Source organism: Sardina pilchardus, chromosome 6 (genome assembly GCF_963854185.1).
Source record: "Sardina pilchardus chromosome 6, fSarPil1.1, whole genome shotgun sequence".
Taxonomy (NCBI): domain Eukaryota; kingdom Metazoa; phylum Chordata; class Actinopteri; order Clupeiformes; family Clupeidae; genus Sardina; species Sardina pilchardus.
Genome location: NC_084999.1, coordinates 7,517,793 through 7,543,986, shown reverse-complemented (window position 1 = coordinate 7,543,986; position 26,194 = coordinate 7,517,793). Strand labels below are relative to the sequence as shown.

At 45.8% G+C, this 26,194-nt stretch overlaps 2 protein-coding genes across 3 annotated transcripts in view; one reads left to right on the top strand and one right to left on the bottom strand.

Annotated features, from left to right (window-relative positions):
• Positions 1 to 3,953: 3,953 nt before the first annotated feature.
• Positions 3,954 to 21,648, bottom strand: ube3d (ubiquitin protein ligase E3D). Its single transcript, XM_062538260.1, has 10 exons — positions 21,461 to 21,648; positions 20,223 to 20,425; positions 18,919 to 19,009; positions 17,810 to 18,053; positions 15,005 to 15,083; positions 14,025 to 14,100; positions 12,801 to 12,909; positions 12,419 to 12,594; positions 8,242 to 8,380; positions 3,954 to 4,209 (listed from the first exon to the last, which is right to left on the bottom strand). Exons 1-10 carry the CDS (start codon positions 21,544 to 21,546, stop codon positions 4,189 to 4,191), a joined length of 1,224 nt encoding a protein of 407 aa, XP_062394244.1. The 5' UTR covers positions 21,547 to 21,648; the 3' UTR covers positions 3,954 to 4,188.
• Positions 21,649 to 22,041: 393 nt separating this feature from the next.
• dop1a (DOP1 leucine zipper like protein A) overlaps positions 22,042 to 26,194 on the top strand; it is a 40,658-nt gene continuing 36,505 nt past the window's right edge. For both annotated transcript variants that reach the window (XM_062538254.1, XM_062538253.1), the window contains exons 1-5: positions 22,042 to 22,319; positions 23,637 to 23,829; positions 24,311 to 24,492; positions 24,780 to 24,950; positions 25,831 to 26,020. In XM_062538254.1, the coding sequence (XP_062394238.1) occupies positions 23,692 to 23,829; positions 24,311 to 24,492; positions 24,780 to 24,950; positions 25,831 to 26,020 (681 nt within the window). In that variant the 5' untranslated portion in view covers positions 22,042 to 22,319; positions 23,637 to 23,691. The remainder of the gene's footprint in view (positions 22,320 to 23,636; positions 23,830 to 24,310; positions 24,493 to 24,779; positions 24,951 to 25,830; positions 26,021 to 26,194) is intronic.

Below are 26,194 nucleotides of genomic sequence, written 5' to 3'. Positions count from 1 at the left end.
TGAAAAGTGCCTTTAGCACATGGGAGAATTTGCCCTCAACTGATAGGTGCAAGGGTAGATAATGGGTGGAGAAGGACTCATATAGCCTATGACTTATCGTATAAATATAAATACCATCAATATGGAACAAACAAAAAAAGAAAGTGTCGCCTGGTGAACTTTGAGCCAATGAGATTCAGGCACATCCCTCAAATGTTCTTCTATTGGCCATAATACCTCAGCATAAAAGTCTTCACCATAAAAGTCTATAAAGAACGCTGACATTTCTGCCATTGCAGGGTTTCTCATCCCTAGCATTTGTCATCTAACGTAATCAGAGCTCCAGGACACTGGTGGGCAGCCCGGGACACTGCGGCCCTGACTAATGATGATGAGCTGAATCAGACGCCAATGAAGCCCACAGTTTTAGGAGCTGTATAGGCATCAGCTGCTACACACACACACACGCACACACGCACACACACACACGCACGCACGCACACACACACACACACACACGCGCACGCGCGCACACGCACACGCACACACACACAGGTATAGGCTTGACTGCCTCCTTCCCCTCCACAGGAGAATATGCCTTGTGTCCGTGTGATGGATGTCTGTGAAAAAAAAGCAAAAAAAAAAAAAAACCACACCCACCCAGACTGTCGGCTCTCTGAGGTGCTTCTACTGTACCTTCACCCAGCACTGTAGTCATAACCAGACTAGTCATCACATAGGTCACTCCAGGATGAGGGCCGCTGGATACAAAATACCTCCAAATTAAACTGAAACAGCAGCCTATTATTCACATAAAGGTCTACTCCTCTCATCCGTCCAGTTCTGTGTGTTGTCGCCTTTTTATTTTTGATTTAGATTTGAGGGAAATATGAATAGCACTAACAGGATGACAGAGGGAAAGGGCAAGAGGGAGATTGTTTTGTGTGAAGAGTCAATAATAATGTCATCAATCATGTGGGGTTCACTCTTATGGTCTCTTTCACACTCTTTTACACACACACACACACACACACACACACACACACACACACACACACACACACACACACACACACACAAACACACACTTCTTCTTGACAATCCAACACACACACACACACACACACACACACACACACACACACACACACACTTCTTCTTGACAATCCAACACACAGTTTAATAATATTTCCTCACGACAGAATCAAAGCAAAAATATGATTACTCAGCAGGTGGAGCTAATTTTAGTGTTGCATGCTGCACACACCTGGCTAAATGTATCCATGCATACGCACTCACACGGGCAGATTACGACCACATCCACATGATGCACGGCCCCTAGGCTATAATACAAGCTCCTAAAACATAATGATCGGTCACCGGGTGGGCCAGGCCTCTTGATATCACACTCTCTCTCACACTCTCTCTCTCTCTCACACACACACACACACACACACACACACACACACACATACACACACACACACACTCACTCACTCACTCACTCACTCACAGCAGGAGCTTCCCAAACAAAGCAGTAACACGTGAAACTATTTCTGTCCAGTTTTTATGGCCATTCTTGTTGTGCCGAAAAGGGAGAACATTCTCCAGCAGTTTCTCATACAGTGAGGAGTCACGCTACAATAAAGCAGGACCGGATCCACTCCAATCTCAACTACTCTCTGAGGCACTACTTCAACAAGAGCTGTGAGCAGTTCTTAAAACTATTTTTTTGAAATGTGAATTGTCAGTCATGTCATTTTTTGTGTCTGAAATTTACCAGCCACTTCTATAATCTATAGTGCCAATTTTGGTCCGTGGCCATAAGGTTTCCTACACCCAACAGCTTTTGTAGCAGAGCTCTTTTGAGTTACTGTCTAATTACATGTATATACAGGGATTATGGTTACACTAGATCTGCAATGAACTTAATTCAACAAAACAGAGACAAAGGCAGATCAGACCTCCTCAACAAAATGCTGCTGTAAGGGCTTATGGTCTGAAATGAGTTAGTTAATCTTGCAAACACAAGAGCAGCACTGCCGGAACCTACAGTATAGGCATTTGACAGCATGCTAACTGGGGCAGTTTTTCTTCCACTTCTGCAGGGTTTACCACCAGGATCACGGGAATAGCCCACTCACTGTGTCTTGGTGGTTAGCGAGAGTGACTTCTGAATTTGAGGATACCAAATCTAGCTGGGGACAAAACATTCCTCAAAAAGTTTCACATTCCTACTGTACTGTACAAACCGCTGAGTTAACAGCTCAGGTGAAGCTGTTGTTTGTTAAGTGTTAGTCATGGAGTAGTGGTTAAGAAGTCAGCTTGTCATGTGAGGTCTTTAAAGGGTCACTTCACCGATTAGCATTAAGCTTTGCATCTTTAGAAAACCAGTCATGTTTTTGAATGGTCATGCAATATTCCCTCAGTTTGCCTTGAGATGGGAGAAATACGGATTTCAATGAAACCCATGAATAGGACTTCCTGCTTTCAATGATGTAAAATGATGATTTTTACATCATTGAAAGCAGGAAGTCCAACATTGAAATCCGTATTTCTCCCATCTCAAGGCAAACTGAGGGAATATTGCATGACCATTCAAAAACATGACTGGTTTTCTAAAGATACAAAGCTTAATGCTAATCGGTGAAGTGTCCCTTTAAAGGACAGCTCCGGTTTAGGAAGAATCAAGGGTCTATTTTTGGAAGATGACAATTGTAAATCAGAATCAGAATCACCTTTATTGGCCAAGTTTGCATAAATAAAAAAGGAATTTGACCAAAAAACTGTTAATATGAATAGTTTATAGACTAAGAGTAAAACAAAAGAGTAAGACCGGAAGATGCATTTACAATGAAATACCATATAGTGACAGCCTTGGAGGCCAGCTCGCTACATCAAAGTAACATGGAAGCATAGATGTGTAATGATTTTTTAAGCCTAAGCCATTTAATGGCTTAAAAGAGTGATTAGCTTTGATGTGCTGAAAGTGCCCCCAAAGCACTTTGCTATATGATAGTGTTTAGATGTAAATGCATAGGACGGTCGTACTCAAAACTGCACAGATTAACATCGTTGGATCATTATCATCCAAAAAGACCCCATGTTGTTCATAGAGTGGAGTCCTTAAATCAATCACAATTAACATCTTGTTAATACTCTCAAGTCTGTTTATGGATACGTGACATTACACTTGTACACACCTGGTCAGAACATCAGATTTCAGTGACTTCAGTCACACTTGGTTCATGGTTCTTGGTTCTTGGAGGTTGTTATGCGTTTTCAGGTCGTCACTGTCTTATCAGACAAGGCTATAATATATGATTGCGATACTGGTTAAAAATGTAGTTATTGCAAATGGAATTTTACTGATACAGTAAGGTATGTGAACAGCACCTTTTACTGCCAGGCATGTGCACAAACGCTTAGAGGGGGCAAGTCGCTACATTCCGATCATTCAGACCAGGTGGGAACAACCTCATTAAGGAGCTTTATGCACAGCTCACTTGAGCAAGCTTGGTGATTAAGGTTCATATTCATGTGTTTCTCTTGTAAATCAAGAAAGTCATTTATATAGCAGCACATTTCCTTCCAAAAGTGTTGAATGTTCCTAACCCAAACCCCATATGTGAATTCTGGAACAACATGGACTTACACAAGTGTTCTTCAAAAATCATTAATTATATTTCAAATGTCATCTAAGGTCACTTAAAGTGAAACATGGCAAAATATATGTCCTTATAATGCCCTTGCACTGAAGATGGGAGTCCTAAACAGAGTTGTTTACCTCACACTGGGCAGTTGGCAGGGGCCCTGTCTGTTGAACAGCAGTACATTGGCACGATGTCACCGGCATCGAGGCCAGGCTAGACCGAGTTTGTTCCGCTAACAAGGCACGCTATGCCCCCCCCCTCGCTGGCTTGGTAGACCTACAGTTGATAAGACACCCCGGACAAAACAAATCATGGCAAGACTGACTGTTTTGTAGAAAATTTAATATGGCCATCTGGTTCACAGGGTTCAGACAAGGAAGCCACGTGTTTGCTGTTGGTTTTTCTGCTCTCAGAGCACTGCAGAGCACCGAGTCCTGTCTGTGACGAGAAGCACGGCCAACTTCCCAGCGTTCCCGTGTCGTTGGAATGCGGAGTGGCAGACCCCACTGGAAAGGGCCGCCATCCATCTGACCGGTCGGTCGGTCCGCTCGTGTTCTTATCGTCTCATAAAGGCCACCTAGAGAGAACACAACACAACACAACAGGACGGGTCAGGCAGGGAAAACACTTCCGTTACGTCCCTGGTGGTCGTTGGCACCAGCTCATGGCTCTTTACATTATTTCCTTGTGTCAGGCTTGGCTGCACCATGAACAACCCCCCTGCTTTGTCAACAGGTAAAACACCCAACCGCAACACAAACATGAGGAACAACTGGCGATATGTCTCCGAAAGAGCCTTAATCAACATTAAAAATTCATGGAGCCCCTTGAAATAAATAATTCAGACTCGAAAAAGACCCTGTTAGTTCCCATCTGCCGCGCCATCGTGTGCCAAGTGGAAGGGCATGGCAGTCGCTCCCGCCATCCCCACGTGGCACCAGTCCGTTATGATGGATGAGGGCAGAATCTGGCTCAAGGTTCAGGCACACAAGACCTGTGGCACGTTACCACGGCAGCGAGCGCAATGAGTCAGGGCAATTATAGCAGCACACTACAAGTACATGCACAGGAAACATGGACGCTTTTTACCAGGCTTTTCACCCCCCCCTCTACAAATGAACGCTTTGCTTGAAAGGACTTCAATCAAAAGGCTGAAAAGACTGAAGTGATAAGTTTTCTTGATGACTTTCACGCACGCACGCACGCACGCACGCACGCACGCAGCAGCTTTTCCCAGCCCTCACCTAGTGGAATGCAGTCTCCTCCACCTATGTCATGACAGTCTATGTCATCACTCATCGAGAGTACTCATCAAACACTCCAGGAATAGAGAGGGCTTGAGCCCAGAACTGGCAAAGATAAAAACAACCCCCCCCTCCCCCTCCCCCTCCCCCTCAGAGAGAGAGAGAGAGAGAGTGAGAGAGTGAGAGAGAGTGTTAGAGTTAGAGAGAAAGTTAGAGAGAGAAATAGAGAGTAGAGTTAGAGAGAGAATGAAAGAAAGAAAGAAAGAAAGAAAGAGTTAGAGAGAGAAATAGAGAGTAGAGTTAGAGAGAGAGAGAGAGAGAAAGAAAGAAAGAAAGAGAGGGAGAGAAAGGGAGGGGTAAAGTAAAAGTGAGTAGGAGAAAGAATAAAAGCTGGAGAGCTGAAATGCTGAGCTAGAAAAACGCTGATTGAGAGCGAGGGAAAAGTTGGGAGAAAGTGACTGACAAGACATGGCAACACAAAGACATGGCACAACAATTCATCCAAACATTTCCCTCTGCTCCTCAAGCTGGCTGCTGGTGTGCATTCTTCTCACAAAGCCAACAGAGAGAGGAGCTGTGGGTTGACCTCCATGCACTCTCTTTCATGGCTGTGAGTGTGGTGTTTATAGCACAGCTAAAACCTCCTTTATTCCACGGTGGTGGTGGTGGTGGTGGTGGTGGTGGTGTGTGTGTGTGTGTGTGGTGTTTATTGTACCGCTAAAACCTCCTTTATTCCACGGTGGTGGTGGTGTGTGTGTGTATGTGTGTGTGTGTGTGTGTGTGTGGTGTTTATTGTACTGCTAAAACCTCTATTGCTCCACATGTGGCAATGGTGGAGTGGTGGTGGGGGTGGGGTGGTGGCGGGGAGGGGTTCCTATATCCGTAATGAAGGATGATTCGACTGCCTAGCATAATCCAGCATTCCTAAACATAAACACACACTCATGCATGCTCACACACACACAGACACAGAAAAGTGCACATGCACAGTGCACATGCACATTGCACACACACAAGCAAGTCACAAGCAAGCCACACGCACACACACACACAACGTGTGAATGCGCCAACACACACACACACACAGAAAAACTCATGCCTACACACACACACACTGAAAAACTCATGCCTACACACACACACACACACACACACACACACACACACACACATTCCCGCGGTCTCTTTGATACTCAGGCTCTCTGTTATCATGCCTCTCCAAGCTTGGACGGGGTGACTGATGTATGGTTTCCACTCACAAGAAAAAAAAAGAACAACAAGCTGGCATGCACGTGTTCGAACATGCGCGTGCACGCACGCACACACACACACACACACACACACACACACACACACACACAATATTATAGTGGTGACTTTGGTGACGTGCAGCTGATTTAAGAGCATACTGAAGGTTAAAGTCGTATCTCAACCAAAGGAAGCACTCATAAAGTACAGGTCCTCAGCAGGGACAAACAGAGCCCAGGTCTGCTGGCTCTAAAGGCAACTTTGCACAGCCAATACCAACATCAACCATCTCCGTCTCCCTCATTCATGCACACACACACAGACAGAGACAGAGACAGAGACACACACACACAGCAGAAGCTGTACCTGTACATGCGATCTCCATAATCCACACCAAGACTACTACGCCGTCAGACAGGAGGACAAATCACTTAGCACTCGTTCTGTAACACAATCAGCCCTCCAGATCAGGTTACTCCTCCAGCACCCTCCTCCGCCCCATCTCCCCCCCCCCCCCCCCCCCCGCCTGTCTGCGGCCTCTGACCCCTGAACCCCTCTGGCCTGCCCTGGGCACCGCAGAGCACAGATCAGCCCTCCTGCACGGGGCTCCTCCGCCCAGCAATCCCCCCCCCACCCCCCCCTTGACAGGTAATAAGTAACTATTTTATTTATAAATAACAAAAAATTCCAACTATAAATACAAAAATAAATAATACTAACAAAAGATGACCAGACTCTCTCGTGTGCTGTGACACTGCCTGTGGTGCACCTTCAGTCCTCTCTCTGCTGCAGTCATGCGCTCCTAAATCTCGCCCAATAAACCTTGGGCCCGGCCCGGCAGTACACGGGAGGCAGTTTCAAGGGAACACTCCGGATACCACACATATCACCGGAGTGTCAGCGGACTCCTTTCAGACGTGCGAGACCTGACGACATGATCGTGAGAACATACTGTATCTACAACCACCGGCACTGCGATCGCTCTCAAGAGAGTATTTTCTGCCAAACGACTATGTGCTGTTATGAGACACATCCTGTGCAGGACGACATTATACTTTGTGTTCCGGTGATGTTATACTACTCAACCAAATAACACAGATCAGTATCATCACCGCCCTAATGGATATCCTGTCATGTCGAACTGCTCTTCATTAGTGTTCAACCTGCCAGAAACGGATAAGAGGCGTCTTTTTTCTTCCCAGCCAACAAACGGAGATGAAACGGCGCTCCAGCAGTGCCTGCTTCCCTGTGGTGCTTCCCTCTCTGGCTCTCGCAGAGTGGAGCGAGGCACCACAAGACGCAACTCTGCCAAGCAGGGAGGCTTAGTTAGATTAATTAGGGCCGTTTGTGAGTGTGTGTGTGTGTGTGTGTGTGTGTGTGTGTGTGTGTGTGTGTGTGTGGGGGGGGGGGGGTGTTGGTGGTAAACATTTCAAAGCCTTTTGTTCTATTCGGGCTATATAGCCTGGTGATTCCTCCGACAGTCGGAGCTGTGCTTCTTTACGGCGTCGTGTTATACGAGACTCTTGGGTTCCGTCTCTGCTGTCAGTGCTCCCACTGCTGCTGCTCAAGGGGAAGCCTGCTGAGTGACAGCCCACATCACAGAGCCTCGCTTGGGCCAGAGCTGGGCCAGCTCCAGGCCAGATCCGCCCTGGTACAGGCAGCGGCAGCAGCCTCAAGGGAGGCTGGGAGCTTAGCTCAGGGTGACTACGGCAGTAATTACTTAAACTGTCACTGGGGGAAGACATTAAATGGAGAAGAGAAACTCAGAAAAGCAGGCTCTTCTCTTCTCTTCTCCTCTCTTTTTCCTTCCGACTCCTCCACTCATGGAGGGAGGGAGGGAGGGAGGGAGGGAGGGAGGGAAGAGGAGGGGAGGAGAGACAAAAGTGCAGAGAGAGAAGAGAGGGGAGGAGCAGGGAAAAACAATAAAGGGTAGAATTCTGTGGAAAAGAGGACAAGAATCAAGAGAGAAAGGGAGGTAAGGAGGTGGAGAAGAGGAGGAGAGGAGAGGAGAGGAGAGGAGGACAGGAGAGGAGAGGAGGATAGAGAGAGTGGAGCGGAGGAGACAGGGGAGGCAAGGGGACAACGTGGAGCAGAGGGACGTGTCGTGGGCGGCTCACCTGGTAGGAGTTCATGCAGCGCAGCGACGGAGGCAGAGAGGAAGTGGACGCTCTCAGCAGCTCAAGCACTTCCTGGCAGGTGGTCTGAGGAAGGGTCAGCGCGTGCACACTGATGTCCTTCTCCCACACACTTACAGTACTGCAGGGGATCAACATACACACAACTCATGTTAAAAAGGTGGTTGGTTCATTTAAAATAAATAAATTACAAATAAATAAATAACAAAAATCAATAGCCCTCTTTACATAGACACTTTTAATCTGATTACAAATGGAGCAATGCCTCATGTAAACGCCTCAGCCCGATACAACTACATCTCTAATCTGATTGAGAGAGGTGGTATTCTTCGTTCTGATAATCTGATCAATTGAAAAATCCACCCATTTAACAGGTCAGCTATTCTGATCATTGGAGTACTGTAGGCTACATTTCTTCTTTCTGCGCAGGTGCTCCCTGAGTGGTAATGATGTGCAATGATGTAAACAAATGAGTTTCCATGGCGGCAATAGAGCTAGGAGCTTCTAAATGATGAAATGCTTGTTCCATGAAAACGCAGATTAAACGCCAATTATTTAGCGTTCATGTAAACAACTCGGTTGAAATATCTAATAATCATTCATTTCAATCTAATTGAAATCCGGAAATGTCGCTGTGGCAGCTGCGCAACGCTTCAACAACACTTTACTAACATTTCCGGAAAGGTACTGACTCGATTAAATTCATTCTGGACTCTCTATCCGACCACATAAAGACGTGAGGATACTTCGGTTTGGCTTTAGGGACCCTCTACTCACTACCACGTAAGTGTAGCGTTGTTTGGAACAGTAGAAGAGGTATAAAAATAGCGTTTTGTAGTGGCGAAAGGACCTGCCCCGGTCACTTACAGGCTAACGAGTTTTGGCTAAAAACGGTGAACTCGAACTTTCTCAAAATACATCCGAATGACATGATTTTGGTGTCAACTCAACGTATGTACTCCCAATAGTCCGAAAAATTGATCTAAAGTGCATTTCACTCCGGATAAAGTGCATTTCACTCCGGATTATCCCCGAAAAACTAGGTGAAAAACAAATTTGAAAAGGCTGTGAGGCAAAGTTTCTAGGCAGCATGTGGCAGTGACTGCTAGGCAGTTATCCTGAAGTGTTTTTTTTGTTCATTCTCTAAATTGAATTCAAGCAGAGCTCCCCTCTATGTTGCCGATTAGACGACGAGAGAATGGAAAATAAATTCTGTGAGTGTGAGACAGAATGAGATGAGAACAAGATGAGAAGAAAGGAGGGGTGAGGGAAAGAGGAGTGCAGAAGATAGAGCCAGCGATAAATTTAAAAAAAAAAGAGAAAGAAAATGAGAGAGAGATTGGACAGAGATATGCCCTGCTGCCTGGTAGGTCTTCAATATCACAGCCAATGACACAGTGGCAGCTGGGACATAAATTGCATTAATCTGACAGTTTGAGACATTACAGCTGTAATCATGTCATGGCAATTTGTCTGCCGGGAGCACCAAGTAGTGCACAGAGACGGAGAAAGAGAGCGAGGGAGAGAGGGAGAGAGGGAGAGAGAGAGAGAGAGAGAGAGAGAGAGAGAGAGAGAGGGAGAGAGAGAGAGAACAAATGAGTGGGTGAGTGAAACAGTCTTAATACTAAGAAAGAGAGAGAGAGAGAGAGAGAGAGAGTTAACGGGAGAGAGTGAGTGAGTGAGCGAGTGAGCGAAAGACTTTTTATTACTAAACAGACTGATAGAAGGAGAAGAGGAAGAGAGAGAGAGAGTGAGGGACACAGGCTGCGAGATTGATGTCCTGCCACCACATTATGGTGATGATCTATTCAGGACATTTCTGTGACATTTGCCCATCTGTGCACTTGCCCTGCGTGAAGGCGGACGAGGCGAGGCGAGTCGAGTCGCTCCTCGCGCAGACAGACTGCCCAGCAGCTGACACGGTGGAATACGGAGGTCTGGCACATTCTAAATACTCTCCAAGCCACAGACGAGAAGCTCATAAACAAACCCAACATACTGTACAATAACCTCCATCTAGCGCGCTTCAATTTGGCAATTTTCTCCTTCTCTTTCTTTCTCCCTCTCATGCACGCACGCACGCACGCACGCACACACGCACGCACGCACACACACATTTACATGAAACATAGATGTAGTTCCTCTCATTTGGCAGCGAGGCAATCACTCCAGATGACATTTAATTAGTACGGAGTGAGAGACCTGACTAGTCCTCTAACCCTTCACTGCCCCACAAGGCTAAACATTAATGAACTCTTCCCAGCGCACTGACCCTCTCCAAGACAGAATGCAGCTCTACTGCTGCAGTAATGAACCCAAGCCCGCAGTCGAGCAATGCCACATTAGGCACCATTTGAACTCATCTGGCCTCATCAATAACATAGGCTAAGCACTTGGTTGAAGTATGATGCTCCCGGTGACATTTCGATTTTGCGCCGACCTCTTTCCCCCCTTTTTTGCTGCCATCCTAGAACAAGGTAGAGAGAGAGAGAGACAGAGAGAGAGAGAGAGAGAGAGAGCGAAAAAGAGAGAGAGAGAAAGCGCGAGAAAGACTGAAATCTGAGATCTCAAGGATACGATGTGCATCCATCGTGATCCCTTTAGGGCCAACCCGGCGCACTCTGCGCCACACACATGGAGATGAACTGGGAGAGAACACGGCGTCGGGTGGGGTGGGGTGGGGTGGGGTGGGGTTGGGCAGGCTGGGGTGGGGTGGGGCGATAAGGAAGCAAATGAGTTTAGAGCTCAGAGGCAGAGACCAGAACAGCACTTTCTGTTGGGGGTTATTACAGCGATTTTGTCAGAGGGGTTAGCGACGCTGTCAGATTCCGCGTCGGAACCGAGCCAGGTCTAGTCCAATGGAGGGAGGGAGGGAGGGTGGGTGGGTGAGTGTGTGTGTGTGTGTGTGACAGAGAGTATGATGTGGGGGGGGGGGGGGGGGAGAGAGAGGGAGAGAGGGAGAGAGCGAGAGACAAACTCGAAGCAAAAATATGGACAAAGGGAAGGAAAGGGGAGAGGAACAGAGTCTGGTGTGTGTGTATATATGTATATATATATATAAATAAAAGAGACACAGAAAGAGAGAGAAAGTGAGAGTAGGAGAGAGTGATTGACAGAGAGAAAGTTGGTACAGGAATACTGAAAAAAGAGAAGGAGCGAGAGAGGGAAAGATTGATAGAGGGAGAGGGAGAGGGAGAGGGAGAGGGGGAGAGAGAGTCGTGACTGCCCTCCCATGCCTTTGAGAGAGGTAGACGAGGCAGGAACATAAGCAGACGCCCACCGTCCCTCTCTCCATGAATCACCACCCAGTTTCAAGCTCTCGAAAAACAGCCACTTTCGACTCGAGTCTGAGAGTACAGTAGATGGATGTGTGTGATCAAGCTCGAGTGTGTGTGTGTGTGTGTGTGTGTGTGTGTGTGTGTGTGTGTGTGCATGTGAATGTATGTATGTGTGTGTGTGTATGTGTGTGCCTGTATGTGTGTGTGTGTGTGTGTGTGTGTGTGTGTGTCTGCGTTTCTCTCGCCTCCACCATTTTCACTTCCTAAAGCGCTGCAGCAATGGACCAGTATGTCTCACCTTGACAAGTCATCCCCACTGCATCAAGCACCTGCCCCCACCAGATCCTCATACCCAGACACATCCTGACAAAGTTCCCACCTCAGGCTAAAGTGTCCATCACCACCAACGGAATTGAATGTAAATGTGTGTGTATCTGCAAGAGCTGCAGAGGTGACCCCTTGAGTGTGTGTGTGTGTGTGTGTGTCTCTAAAGGCACACTCACCATACTAAATGGTTTCGTTCTACTGGAGGTCCCAAAGTGTGGTTTGACGGAGGTGTTAAAAAAAAAAAAAACCCAACCTCATTTCAAACATGACTGGGCCCCAACTCAACTGTGAAAGCCTCTGCACAAATATGTACAAACAGCAGAGCCAGATGTCTTACACAGTCCTAATCAAACTACTGTCAGATTAAACTATGTACATATGGATGGAGGGATGACGTGGGTTGGTAGAGAGAAGAAAAAAAAAAGTAGACAAACAAGATGAAGGGATTGGTGGTAGAATGATAAAAAGAGAGAGTGACAGAGAGAGGGAGGAGGGAGGAGAGAGAAGAGCTGGATGAGGGAGATGTGAGTGAGTGGGCGGAATGGATGGCTTACTCCTGGTGCATGCTGGGACCACAGGGGAGATAGAGGACTTTGATTGCGCCGACGGCGCGGCGTGATCGATCCTCGCCGGGATGGCAACTGTCGCCAGGAAAGATGAGAGTGTCGTCGCCGGATACCGGAATCTCGGGGAATGAGGCAACCAGGGTGTCGGTGTTCAGGACCCAGAGCTTGGGGGTGATGAGGAAAGTCATTTAACACCGTCACACACACACACACACACACACACACACACACACACACACACACACACACTCACAGCACAGAAGTTCATCTTCAGCAATCAAGACCACAGATTGCTCCAAAAAAAAAAGCAATAAAAACACAATTCTGTCTGGCACAAGGACCGAGACACGTTAAGTGAAAATGGTCTTACCAAGACCGCCGCTGTGCCAGTGGGCGTCTGGATGGAGAAGCGGAAGGTGCTCTGACCTGACGACAGCTCAACCAGCCTGGCGGACACAGTCTTCTCCACAAACTCTAATCTGGTTCACACACACACACAATTGTAAAATCATAAACCGTAACCTCTAGAATTCCAAGGGATTCTGTGGTCACCTTTAAAAGTGCAAAATCACAGATAACTTGAGTTCAGTTTTCATCACTTCATCAGTTTTTGCATGCATTTCTGGAGGTGGCATTCAAGAACAATCTGACCTATACCGACATTCTACATTAAAGGGATATTCCGCCATTTTTGGAAATATGCTCATTTTCCACCTCCCCTCGAGCAAAACAATCGATATTTACCTTGTTCCCGTTCATCCAGCCATTCTGTGAGTCTGGCGATGCAACTTTTAGCTTCAGCCTAGCATAGATCATTGATTCGGATTAGACCATTAGCTTCTCGCCTGCTAGCTTCATGTTTAAAAGTGACTAAGATTTCTGGTAATTTTCCCATTTAAAACGTGTCTCCTCTCAAGTTAGAAAGTGCAATAAGACCAACTGAAAATGAAACCTGGCGTTTTTTCTAGGCTGATTTGACATGGAACTACACTCTCATCTGGCGTAATAATCAAGGCAACTTGCAAACTACTGGCACTACTACTGTTTGTTGTCTATGGGGACTATTTTCAGATGCTGTGTACGATATCACTGCGCCTATGGTACGTTTGCAAGTTGCCTTGATTATTACGCCAGATGAGAGTGTAGTTCCATGTCAAATCAGCCTAGAAAAACGCCAGGTTTCATTTTCAGTTGGTCTTATTGCACTTTCTAACTTGAGAGGAGACACGTTTTAAATGGGAAAATTACCAGAAATCTTAGTCACTTTTAAAAATGAAGCTAGCAGGCGAGAAGCTAATGGTCTAATCCGAATCAATGATCTATGCTAGGCTGAAGCTAAAAGTTGTATCGCCAGACTCACAGAATGGCTGGATGAACGGGAACAAGGTAAATATCGATTGTTTTGCTCGAGGGGAGGTGGAAAATGAGCGTATTTCCAAAAATGGCGGAATATCCCTTTAAGAGGGGTATCATCATAGTCACTCTCCACATCTACAACAGATGTTGTAAAGATTTTGAGTAAATATACAGAAAGGCCTCCAATTGCCCCTCAGATTTTTGACTATGATACAGTAACAGCCCTGAACATGCTTACCTCGTCCTTATCCTGTCGGTTTCACAGTCCTCACTTTCAGTCTCCACAACCTCCGTTATGTAGAACTTCAACACATCTAAAACCCAAGAGAAACCAAAACAAGCACCGGGAGGCAGCACGGATCAGCAAACACACTGGGGACTCACAGATGTAGTGATATCTAATCAAAGACATTTTGAGAAAAAAACAACGACTTATCTACGGAAGGAAGTGGTGTTTGCTGTTTATGTTTATATTTAAAATCATTATCACTTTGGCCCCCAGTTTGTTTGTTTCCAGTTTTCCGAGACGGGGCTGCCCACAGAGATGGTCTTTTTTCACTATGGATTGGGCAGCTAGTGGGTCAAGACGAGATGATTGTTGAATGTGACAACAAAAAAAATGTTATGGGCTTGAGATAGTGTACTATCGCTGACTGCAACTTTAACCAGGTCAGTCCCACTGAGATTAAAATCTCTTTTCCGAGACAGCCCTGGAACAACAAGTGTGAAACCAATAACAAAACCCAACCCAGCACAGCCCAGGCCACAGTGCATCAGAATCAGAATCAGAATCCGCTTTATTGGCCAGGTTTGCGTAAACAACTTGTTGTACATCACTTGTTGTGGTGTACAGCACTTTGAAAACGTTGTGTTTGTTTAAATTGTGCTATATAAATAAAGTGGATTGGCTTGGATTGAAAGAAACAAGGGATGTGCGTCCGGTTAAGGGGAAATAAAGAGTCAGCCGTGGTGTTAGCAGGGTTGGTGCTGCTGTTTTTTTATTTTATTTTTATTTATCCTTTATTTAACCAGGGGGTCCCGGGTCATATTGAGACATATAGTCTCTTTTTCAAATGGTCCCTGGCCAAGAAAGGAAACACTTAAAACACCTAAAATATAGAGAGACCTCACCTCACCTACAGTGGACCAACCATGCACACATAAACAACAATAAACACCAGTTAGTACAAACAAAGAACATGTGTGATGCACACTGACCTCTGGTGAGGGCCTCTCCTAGTGTGGCCGAGCAGCTTCTACAGGTCACCCGTGGGGGCGCACGCCGGACCGGCCTGGCCTGTGAACACAAGAGACACAGGAGAGACGGCGCGCCGTGAGGCTCAAACAGCGCCGAATGGAAATCGATGAGAACACAACAGAGGAGGAAGGGCCATGATGGATGCTTCAAGCCGAGAGAGCGAGCGGCGGGCGGGGCAACCCCCCTGGAGCAGGAACCAAAAGCCACAGTGTGTCACCGCATGAGAGATGGAGAGAGAGAGAGAGAGAGAGAGAGAGTGTGTGTGTGTGTGAGAGAGAGAGAAAATAGAGAGGGGAAGTGAGAGAAAAGAGAGCATAAAAGAATGAGAAAGGAGAAGCAAAACAAACAAAGGCGGAAAGTTAGGAGAAAATAGATAGCAAGGAAGTGATTGCAAGAGGAGGAGGAGGAGAAGGAGAGAAAGAGAAGAGATAAACATAGAGAGGTAGCAGGGGAGAGAGGAAGGGAGGGAGGGAGGGAGGGAGAGGCAGACAGATAAAAAAAGACAGAACAATATTGATGCTCCATCAAAGCGTGATGCGTGATGGAGTCTGGCCTTGGAGTCCGGGGCAGAGTAGACGGTTCGAGGGAACGCAAGGCAGCGCTTCTCGTGATCCGCCTCCGCATGTTTCCTTTCTGGGGAAGAAAGGCATCCCTGCCTCCCTCCCACCTCCAGCTTCCCTGGGGCAGTGGAGACGAACCACGACGCCGCTCCAGATAAATAAATTAATAAATACACCATAAAAAAAAATACAAGCCTCAAAACTTTCGCAGTCTATCGCAACTGGCAGGATACACAAAGGCTGCACTCAGGCAAGGAAACCCAAAACAACAACGGTGAGATACTTCATATCAGGAACAGACATGCTAGCCTGAAGATGATGCTGAATAAATGATGCATGAAAGCCTTTGTAGTATAGATTACAATATAGGCCATCCTTATGGCAATTCCATCAGTCTTGTGAAATAACATAACATTCCTTCTTTTTTTTTTAAATTAATTCCAGCTCTCTACAAACATTACGTTTGAATTCTTATACCAATTTACCAACATGCCAAAGTACTATGTACTAGAAGACGAAAGCGGTATACCAGCGCTCCAAACGAGGAACATTCCTTTGCCTGGAACAAAGTCGTTCTGTGGAATTAGCTCACGTCAAATGACCTGGGTCACAGCTGCACTGATGAACAGCGCTGGAGACCTTTAAGTCCACTTTTATGCTCCTATTAACCAAGATGAATCTTAGTGCTCGTCGGCAGCTCTATTTTACTAAAAAAGCTTTTAGATGAACCTTGCCCTGACACACACACACATACAGTACTCTCTCACACACACAAAAAAAACTCTCTCACACACACACACACACTCTCTCACACACACACACCCACCCCCCCACACACACACACACACACACACACACACACACACACACACACACACACACACACACACACACACACACACACACACACACACACACACACACACACACACACACACACACACACACACACACACACCCACACCCACACCCACACCCACACCCACACCCACACCCACACCCACACACACACACACACACACACACACACACACACACACACACACACACACACACACACACACACACACACACACACACACACACACACACACACACACACACACACACACACACACACACACACCCACCCACCCACCCACCCACCCACCCAGAGGCTGGAAGCCTCACTTTGGGACTGACTCATTAAATGGCTTGTAAGTCTGGGTCATGACACCTCTCAGAGCTCACTGCTCCCCAGCTGAAGGTTGCTGTGGGTAGCGGAGGAGGAGACGGCGCGGAGATGCTGTAACGTCTGACAGCATCTCGTATCTGTGGCGTCCTCCGGCTCGGAGTGAAAGCACAGCGGCGTCTCGGAGAACAATCTCAGAGTTGCTGACGGCAGCTTTTGGTGGGTCGTGCCAGCTGGCGCAACGTTTGACAGCCTCACCGGAGTTTACCGGTGATCTCCCTGGAATACGGAGCGACGCACCCCGGCAGTTTCCTGCACCCCTAAAAGCTCTTCTCTCTGTTCCTCTAAAGCATACACTCAGAAGTTGTTAACCCATATGGCCTTAAACAGCTTAAATGTAACTTTACGTTAAAGGATTTTACATCTAGGAATCTGTAACATGCTTCACAAAATCAGCAGATAAAATAATATACCCGTAATTTCCCGACTACTGGCCGCGGTTTATACATTGATTTTGCAAAATTTCCTCAGCTATGAGGTTAATACACAGGGGTTAATTATTATGGTATCAATATGGTTTTGTTTCTTTTAACTTGCATAAAACACTGTCCTGCGGCTTATACACGATGCGGCTTATATGCGGGAAATTACTGTAGAAAGAACAGAAAATCAGAGATAGAGACTAATATAGAAAAATAAGGGATTAAAAAGTTCAACAGTTAAAAGAATATAGAAAAATAAACTATTAAGTGCTTTAGAGTGTATTTGATCGGCTGAGAGGAAAATAGAGTTGATAGAAAGGCGGTTGGGACAACAGTAGATTAGAAACTGGCTACAGTTGGAACACCTTTGATATAACCAGGAAGTCTCTTAAAGAGCTGAGCAGCATAGCAGCTAAATGCTTCTTGACCACATTTGGTGGATATTGCCTGCTGATTTCTATCCAGTGGAGAGGAAAATAACGAAGGAGAGAGCGTATAGAGCACTTTGAAAAAAAAAAAAAAAATGTTGGTGAGATTTCCTTCCTCGCTTACCTTTTCAGAGTCTTGGCTGTGATTGGCAGCTGTGTGACCAGAGGCGGGATCTTCCTTGGACTCCACGGTGAGCGTCTGGTTGCAGCGGCTGTCCTTCACCAACAGGAAGTGGGTGTCCCCCGTCAGGCAGTCCTCCACCCGCGGGAGGAGCTTCCTGTTGGCGAAGGGATCTGGGTGGCAGCACCACTCGCCCACGAGCGCGTTCCAGTTCCCGCTGGGCAGAGGGAGAACCCGTCGGAACACCCTGGAGAACCGACAGAACCCCCGTTTTTTTCATCACAACCACAGCACACTTGAAAGAGAAACACGCGCACACACACACACACACACACACTGACACACACACACACACACAGCTGTAGACATCTCAGGAGTGAAGTAGAGGAGGAAACGTGGATGAGAGGCCAGGGCGGACCATCTCTTTCATGTGTGCTGGAGCTCCATCCGCATCAGTGCTGATCTGATGTGCTGCGTTCCCCTGCCTGTGGTCTCCCGGTCGTCTTTGATCTATAGGATGCTCACTGGCAGCCAGTGTTTCCCTTTGTCTTCCCTCAAACAATAACAATTCTGCTGGATCAGCGGCTGGCTTGCTCATCCAGGGACTGTTTTAGCGTGTAGTTTCAACAAGCTAGATTTAAGATTTTTTAAAGACCTTTATAAGACCATTGTGCATTACAGAATAAGTTAGCAAAACTGGAGTCTTACTTATCGACTTACTTTTAAAGTGGCAGTAATAGATTTATTGCCGTGTACTAATACATACATGCATTGGAACAACAACAACACTGCACAAACTATGAATGTCGCCAAAGCATTCCTCAAAAAAAAAAAAAGCATTACAACTAAAAGAAATTAAGGGCGACTGAGGACGTGGTAGAAACATAGAACACTTAACTAAATGTGACTTTAGTTAAGAACTCAAAAGCTAGTATGCAATATCTCAATGACATTATCACATTTTCATAGGACCCCTTGGAAATCCTGACTTACAGATTGTTAAAGGTTATATTATAGCTTCTGGCCAAAACAGCACCCACGTCTGTGTCTGTGTCTGTGTCTGTGTCTGTGTCTGTGTCTGTGTCTGTGTCTGTGTCTGTGTCTGTGCTCACCTCTGTTCCAGGATGGGACTCCTGCAGGCCTGGCAGTAGAAGTCATATGGCTGCTGGACCTGTAGCCGCTCAATAACACTCCCCTGAGCCTCTGTCATAAACACACAAAGAAAAACAACAATGCACACTCAAGTAAACAAGCAAACATCAACAAAACTACACTAAACACACACACACAAATGCACACACACACAAACGCACACGCACACACACACAAACGCACACACAGAGGACAATAAGACAGGCAACCTTGTACTGGGGGATATATGTGTGGCTGAAAGCTGGATGGGTGGACGCTAACAATCAATCTGTTTGTAATTAGAGGGTGGCTAGTGAGAAGCGGGCAGGTGTCCTTGTCATGTCTTCCTCTTGACGTCCTCGGCAAGAGCAGGCATCCAGCCCAGCTACCCACCCATCACCCAGCCACCACTGCAATGACACGGCCGACATGTCCTCAACCCACCAACACTGGAAGACAGTTTGATCAACAGCCGTCCCTTTTTTTCCTGATACCTTGTGTGGAAACTTGTTGTTGACGTTGCAGTAGACGGGGTAGTGTACTATACAACACCTTCTAGGTAATATTTTTACAGTGCTCTGTTGACTTCAGTGGTTCACGCAGACTCTCAGACAAACACACAGTCGATCACTCTGTTAGTTTATTTTAGTCATACCAAGAGCAAACACCAGATTCATACAGATTTATACCTGTGGCTTCCTGTGAAGTTCCAGACTTCCTCTTTCCCTGAGTCTTTGGCTCGGTCTTGGTGCACCTCAGCCGAGTGTTTCTCGGAGGTGAAACCTTCGCTCCCTGGGCACTCTGTGGAGTGTGTGTGTGTGTGTGTGTGTGTGTTTGTGTGTGTGTGTGTGTGGGGGGGGGGGGGGTCACGTGACTTGTGTTTTTCCCTTCTCTGCCGCGCTCATTAATGGCCGTTAATCTACCAAGGGCGGCGATGCGCATGGCTCTCTCTCTCTCTCTCTCTCTCTCTCTCTCTCTCTCTCTCTCTCTCTCTCTCTCACTCTCCACCCCTCTTGCCTGGGTGGGACGGAGTTCATTAGTCAAACTCATCAAGCAAATCAAAAGGGAATCAATTCTATCCCCTAAAGCGGCTCAGAGCAGTGCCTAATGAACCCCTACTGCTGCTCGCCCAAGCCACCAAGTCAACAGAAGCCAAGACCTTGTTTCACAAAGTGACTTTCTTCCTTCTTTCTTTATTTTTCCCCCCATCCTTCCTCTCCTTTTTTTCTTCCATATACTGCCTATAGAGTCTCATTTAGCCCACCCCGGAGTGGAGGCTCTTTACCTGCCAGCTGTTCTACGCTGAGGCGCAGTCTGAAGTGGAGTCCCTCTCCTCCATCGCCTGTGGGGGTGGGCTGGCAGGACCCCTGCACCACACTGACCCCTGCTGGTAGCTCGGCACACCGCAGGCCTCGGGGGGTTTGGATGAGGAGGGAGGAGTTGCTGCTGTCTACCTTCACCTCGGCGGAGCTCTGAGCGACATCCTTCCTGAAAAATAGATATCTGATTAAGCTGAGCGCACTGATGAACTCCTGTTGCTTTGACCATCTCCAGAGACCAGAGACCAGAGACCAGAGACCAGAGAGAGACAAGAGAGAGAGAGACTCATATTTCTTGATGAACACTGTCTTGGTGGACATCAATGGCATACAGTGCAGTCTTGCTCTTATTCAACAACCATGATGTTACACATTTTCAGAACATCCAGTCCAGACATACACGTTGGACTCGGCACCATGTTTATGTTACCATAACCGTAACCGCTTTACTATGCTGCAATATTGTTTATTTGTAGACCTTCGCCAGGTTATGGTTTTAAATACTGTATATGGAAACTTAAATCTGATCTAGAAGGTCTATGAAGCAAATATTTAATTAAGACAATATTTTGGAGAAAAAATGCACATGCATGATTACATTAAATGTAACATTAAATCATTAAATGTGCTATGTATTTCAGAACTGTTTATTTGTTGCCATATTGAATGGATCATATTGCATTGTGAATTTATTGCTTTATTATCGAGACAAAAAGGCATAATAATTGGAGGTGAGATGCATCTTCATCTTTCATCTTCAGAGACAGAAATACATTCTTTAATGCAATAGCGCCACCTAGCGATGGGTCGTGATGCCAACACCTTCCTCAATGCCCTGGGTACATTTAGGACTACCAACACACATGTGCTCAAATAAGTTAAGATAACTGACGGAGGAGGGAGGACTTGCATTCAATTACAAACCATTACTTATACTAGACGTTGCATTTTCCAACTAAAATTGTTCAAATAAGTCCGGGTGATTTCACCTGGTCAGAATTCAGAATCACACTCATAAAAAATAAAGCAATGGTGTCTTCTGCCAAAATATCTTTCTCAAGAACAGGCCTGGCGCCTATACATAATGAATCAGTATTTAACACAGAACGAAGAAGTTTGATGTGGGACCTAACTGCTAACATTTATTCACTTCCAGTACAGCATCAACATTCACGTTAGCTAGCTTGCTAAGCGTTACCGTTACCTTAAAATCAAGAGCCCGCTTTCCAAACGCTGTCTCAATTCAACAAATATTTCATGTTGTTTCCCACTTTCTTCCATGCTGTCCATTAAGTTGAAGTGTGCAGACAGCAAACGGCATAAGTATACACACCAGTATGCTGGTATTACTGCTATCTAGCGCGCATCATGCGATTCCAAGCAACACTTAAAATGTGAAGTTTGTTTTCATACACCACTTTGAATCCCGGTTTTCATCCACGCATCATTTCAGAGTAAAAGTAGAAGCCCTCGATATTGCGATAGCAATCTTATTTGTGGTACTTTTCTAGCGGAGCACAATATACTTCATATGGAGGGAAAAACTGTCATATTCATAATTTAAAAGGATGAATTAGAAAATATTGATGTAAAGCTAAAATTGGCCTATTTGTTTGGTAGCATGCTTTTATTTTGATAGGTACACTGCACGCCTACTCCAAATCCGTATCTTACATTTCGTAGTTCATTGTATGATTGTTGTAGTCATTTTCACGCAGTCCACCAGAGACTTGTCAAATCAAGGAGGCTGATTGGAGCTTTGTGAATGAGACCGCTGCAGCGAACCGGATGACAGCAAGATACATGTAGGCCCTCCGCACAATAAAGTGAGACGTTTCATGGAAATATGTAAGATGTTCAGGGATCTCATTATTCTATGAGAAGCTCCGTTGCTCTGTCTAACCACTACCAGGGTTAAACAAGCTGAAACCGGGGCCTGTCTGTCTGGACATTCAGTACTGACCTGCCCCGTTGCGCTCTCACTGCAGATACAGCTTCCATGGTTAATATTAGCCTAGCAGGCTAATTATTGACAGTAGTTAGCTGTTGCTAACCCGAAAACGGTAAGCATTCCCCGTCTTCACGTAACGAATACCTTGGTGCTAACGTTGTCTTATTGTTAGGACAGTTGGCGATGCCGAGTTCATTGAATTCCAGTGATGGCGACGTTTATTACACGTGTTCGTGTAATGTTAATTTAGCTGTTGACATAAACCTAGCAAGGAAGCGATGTGGCTAATGGGTTTATGACTGTACGTCGCATAGGAAATGGTGTAAAGCTATGTTTACTGACAACATTTCTGACGAGGCTAACACGGCTATGCATCAATCGTAACATCCCTGTCATCTGATTGTTTATCTTCCCTGGCCAGCAATATAAATACTCATAACGTTACTCCGCTAGACATTAGAGTTAACGTAAACGTTCAGTGTCAGTAACTTTATTAACAGCTTTAACCATAGTCTCATACGTTATTGTAACCAAAGACAATCACTATTTGAGAGGATATGACCAGAGAGGGTTAAAGCGGAGCAGTATCTTTGATATGACACACGGTCGGTCGGTAGGGTGTGTGTCCTTTTGCTGCCTTTCCCCTTGTGTGATGATGTCACATTCCCATCAGTTGCTGACAAAGGGATGGTTCAGCACTTGTTAGAAACCTTGTGAACTCTACCATTATGAGTCTCCTCCGATTGACATCACGGGTCGATATAGGGCAATTGTCAATTGCCACTAACATGCCATTTTTACACATGCTAGGCTAATATTATGTTACGGAATAGATTTGGCGATGATTTATGCTAATTACATCTCTGAGATGACTGTGACCATAACGTTTAAAAGCATGTCAGGTGACATCTCTTTATTATCTTACATTGTCCACTGGACGCATTTACAACAGGATGACTATGAGGCATGGTAATCTTTGTAGACAACCTTCGCACCTGTCTCAAAGCTATGGGGCAAACGCTGACAACTCCCGTCATTGTTAGGACAAACTCAACACCCACGGCACATGTTGAAATTCTACTGAAGTTTTCGTCATGAAAGGAATGTATTATTATATGCGCTGCCACATGTATTATCTTCTGTGGTGTTTCTTTCCTGAGCCAACAACAATAATAAGCTCACAAAGAACTGGCCAGGTGAATGCCCCTCCTCCTTTCTATTTTTGGATGCTAGCATGTCAACATGAATGGAATGTACTCTAGAGGAAAACGTTCAGTTATTGGCCCCTTTACCAAACCTCTGATTAGTCCAGCTTAAACACGTTGTTTTGATGTTTGATGGCAGTTATAGATATGACATTACATTAGTATGTGACTACAATACCCATCTCTCCCTTTTCCCCCTGTCTCTTCTCTCGATTCTCTACCAGGTGTGATGTGCATATGTGAGCTTGGTGCTTGGCAGTAGTGGTACCGTACAGGAGGATGAATGCAGAGGAGGTGGAACTTCTCAGCGACTCCAAGTACAGGAACTATGTGGCGGCAGTGGACAAGGCCCTGAAGAACTTTGAGTACTCCAGCGAATGGGCAGACCTGATCTCTGCGCTTGGCAAACTCAACAAGGTGAAGAGCCGCAAACACACACTCCCTGTGAACCTGAACCTGATACCACCATGACACCATTTTCCTCATCGGTCAGGTTTCGTCTAAAAAAATATGCAACCGAATCTAAATTGATATTTAGCTGTTATTCATTTTCTTTTATGCTGACACCTTTGCCTTTCAAATTGATACAATGTCTCAGATAGAGTATGTCTTTTCTGTAATTGCTGAGATAGGCCGCAAGCTTCTTCCACTACAACTAAAGAGGTTGTTGAGCTATTTTGCCATGGTCTCAGCACCCTGCTTAGTAGGGACATGACGACTTTTGGGTAAATTAGCCTATTTAAGGGGATACATACTCTTCTTCTCTGTATGCAATAAGGTGCACAAGTTAGCCAATAGCTCCTTAAAAGTCGGTGTGTTCCTTTAGATTTATCTATGAAAAAAAAAAAAAACATGTCACCAAATGTAATGGTTTGCGATGTCTCCATTTCTTTTTCAGGTTTTGCAGAATAATGCCAAGTACCAGGTGGTGCCCAAGAAGCTGACGATAGGCAAACGCCTGGCCCAATGTCTCCATCCAGCCCTACCCAGCGGGGTCCACCGCAAGGCCCTGGAGACCTACGAGATCATCTTCAAGATCATCGGACCAAAACGGCTGGCCAAGGACCTCTTCCTCTACAGGTAAAGAGTTATGGGCTCCATAAGTCTTTACTGCTGTTTTTAGCGTTTCTGTAATAATGTAATATGCGATGTTGTATTGTTGTAAAATGCAATGTGTACAATAGTAATGTGTGTAATATGCATAAGTGGAAAAAAAAAGCTCAGATTTTTTATCTTCTATTGATCTTTGTATGGGATTATCTCATCTAATCTATCTATCTATCTCTCTCTCATACTCTCTCTCTCTCTCTCTCTCTCTCTCTCTTTCTGTTCTGTTCTGTTCTGTTTGGTTCTGCTCTGTCCATCAGCTCTGGCCTCTTCCCCCTGCTGTCCAATGCTGCCATGTCCGTGAAGCCCGTGCTGCTGGGCCTGTACGAGACGTATTACCTTCCTCTGGGCAAGACTCTGAAGCCCGGCCTGCAGGGCCTACTGACCGGAGTACTGCCCGGTCTGGAGGAGGGCTCCGAGTACTATGACAGGTGGGAGAGAGGGGAGAAAGGCAGGCGGAGGCAGAAAGGTTTAAAGACACACATATGGCAAAGAACACATTTCAATGGATTCATTTTAACTAATGAACACATTTTCTTTAAGCCCATCCAATGCGTAAAGTACACATCACTATCAAAGACACATGTGCCACCAAATCATGTGTTGTTGTGACCAAGTGAGAAAGTTGGTTAGCATTTGCGCGACTAGTGGAAAAGATTAGCCCAGGGCCCTGCCCGAGCTTATCTGATGCCGGTGCTCTTCTATCTTTCATGACTGTCGCTATTCTCAGATTACATCTGTGCACAGAGAGAGCAGAGGCCCATTGGTACTGTAGCTCTACACCAGCACTGCCACGTTATGGCAGGTCTCACGTGTCCAGAAAAACAGTCATGAATGAACCTGTGCATATATCCACTGATCTGTATGCTAATGCTACATTGGGATGAATATATATTGAATGAATACATGTACGTACGTATTATTTATTTATAAACACATACGTAAATGAATGAGTATATACTAAACATTAATTATTACATTCATACATGGCCAAATGTAATCATGGAATTTTTAAATAATGTTTGAGCCAGTAGCTTCCGCCTAGCAAAGTTTCATATGTTGTATTGTAATTATCAGGTAGTGTAAATTACCTGATGTAAATGAACCTCTTAAATACTCTTTTAAATTCTTTAAATAAATATTGACAGAATTCTGGCATGAACCAGGCTGTTTAAAATGTGAAAATAATGCAAAATTGTATATAATGGCCTCAAAACATTTTGGATAACTTCAGGCACAGACATTGTCCTCACTTTAAGCCCTGTGATGATTTTAAATGTACTGCTTGCCGCCTCCCCTCCTGCACTCCAGGACCAACACGCTGCTGGAGAAGGTGGCAGCTGCGGTGGAGCAGCAGGCCTTCTACAGCGCCCTGTGGGGCAGCATCCTGACCAGCCCGGCCGTGCGCCTGCCGGGGGTCACCTTCGTCCTGCTGCACCTCAACCGCAAGCTCTCCATGGAGGACCAGCTCTACGTCATCGGCAGCGACATCGAGCTCATGGTACGAGGGCTCAGCTGCCCCGTGTGACCCTTGCGTTATGATGGATCAAACGCTGTCATGGGTGTGAAAGTGTCATAAATGAATACCCTTATCGACCTTCCAAAAAAATGCACATAAACAAATTAAATGAAACAAAGACGTCACAAAACACACCCGAAACAGATAAATTGCCAC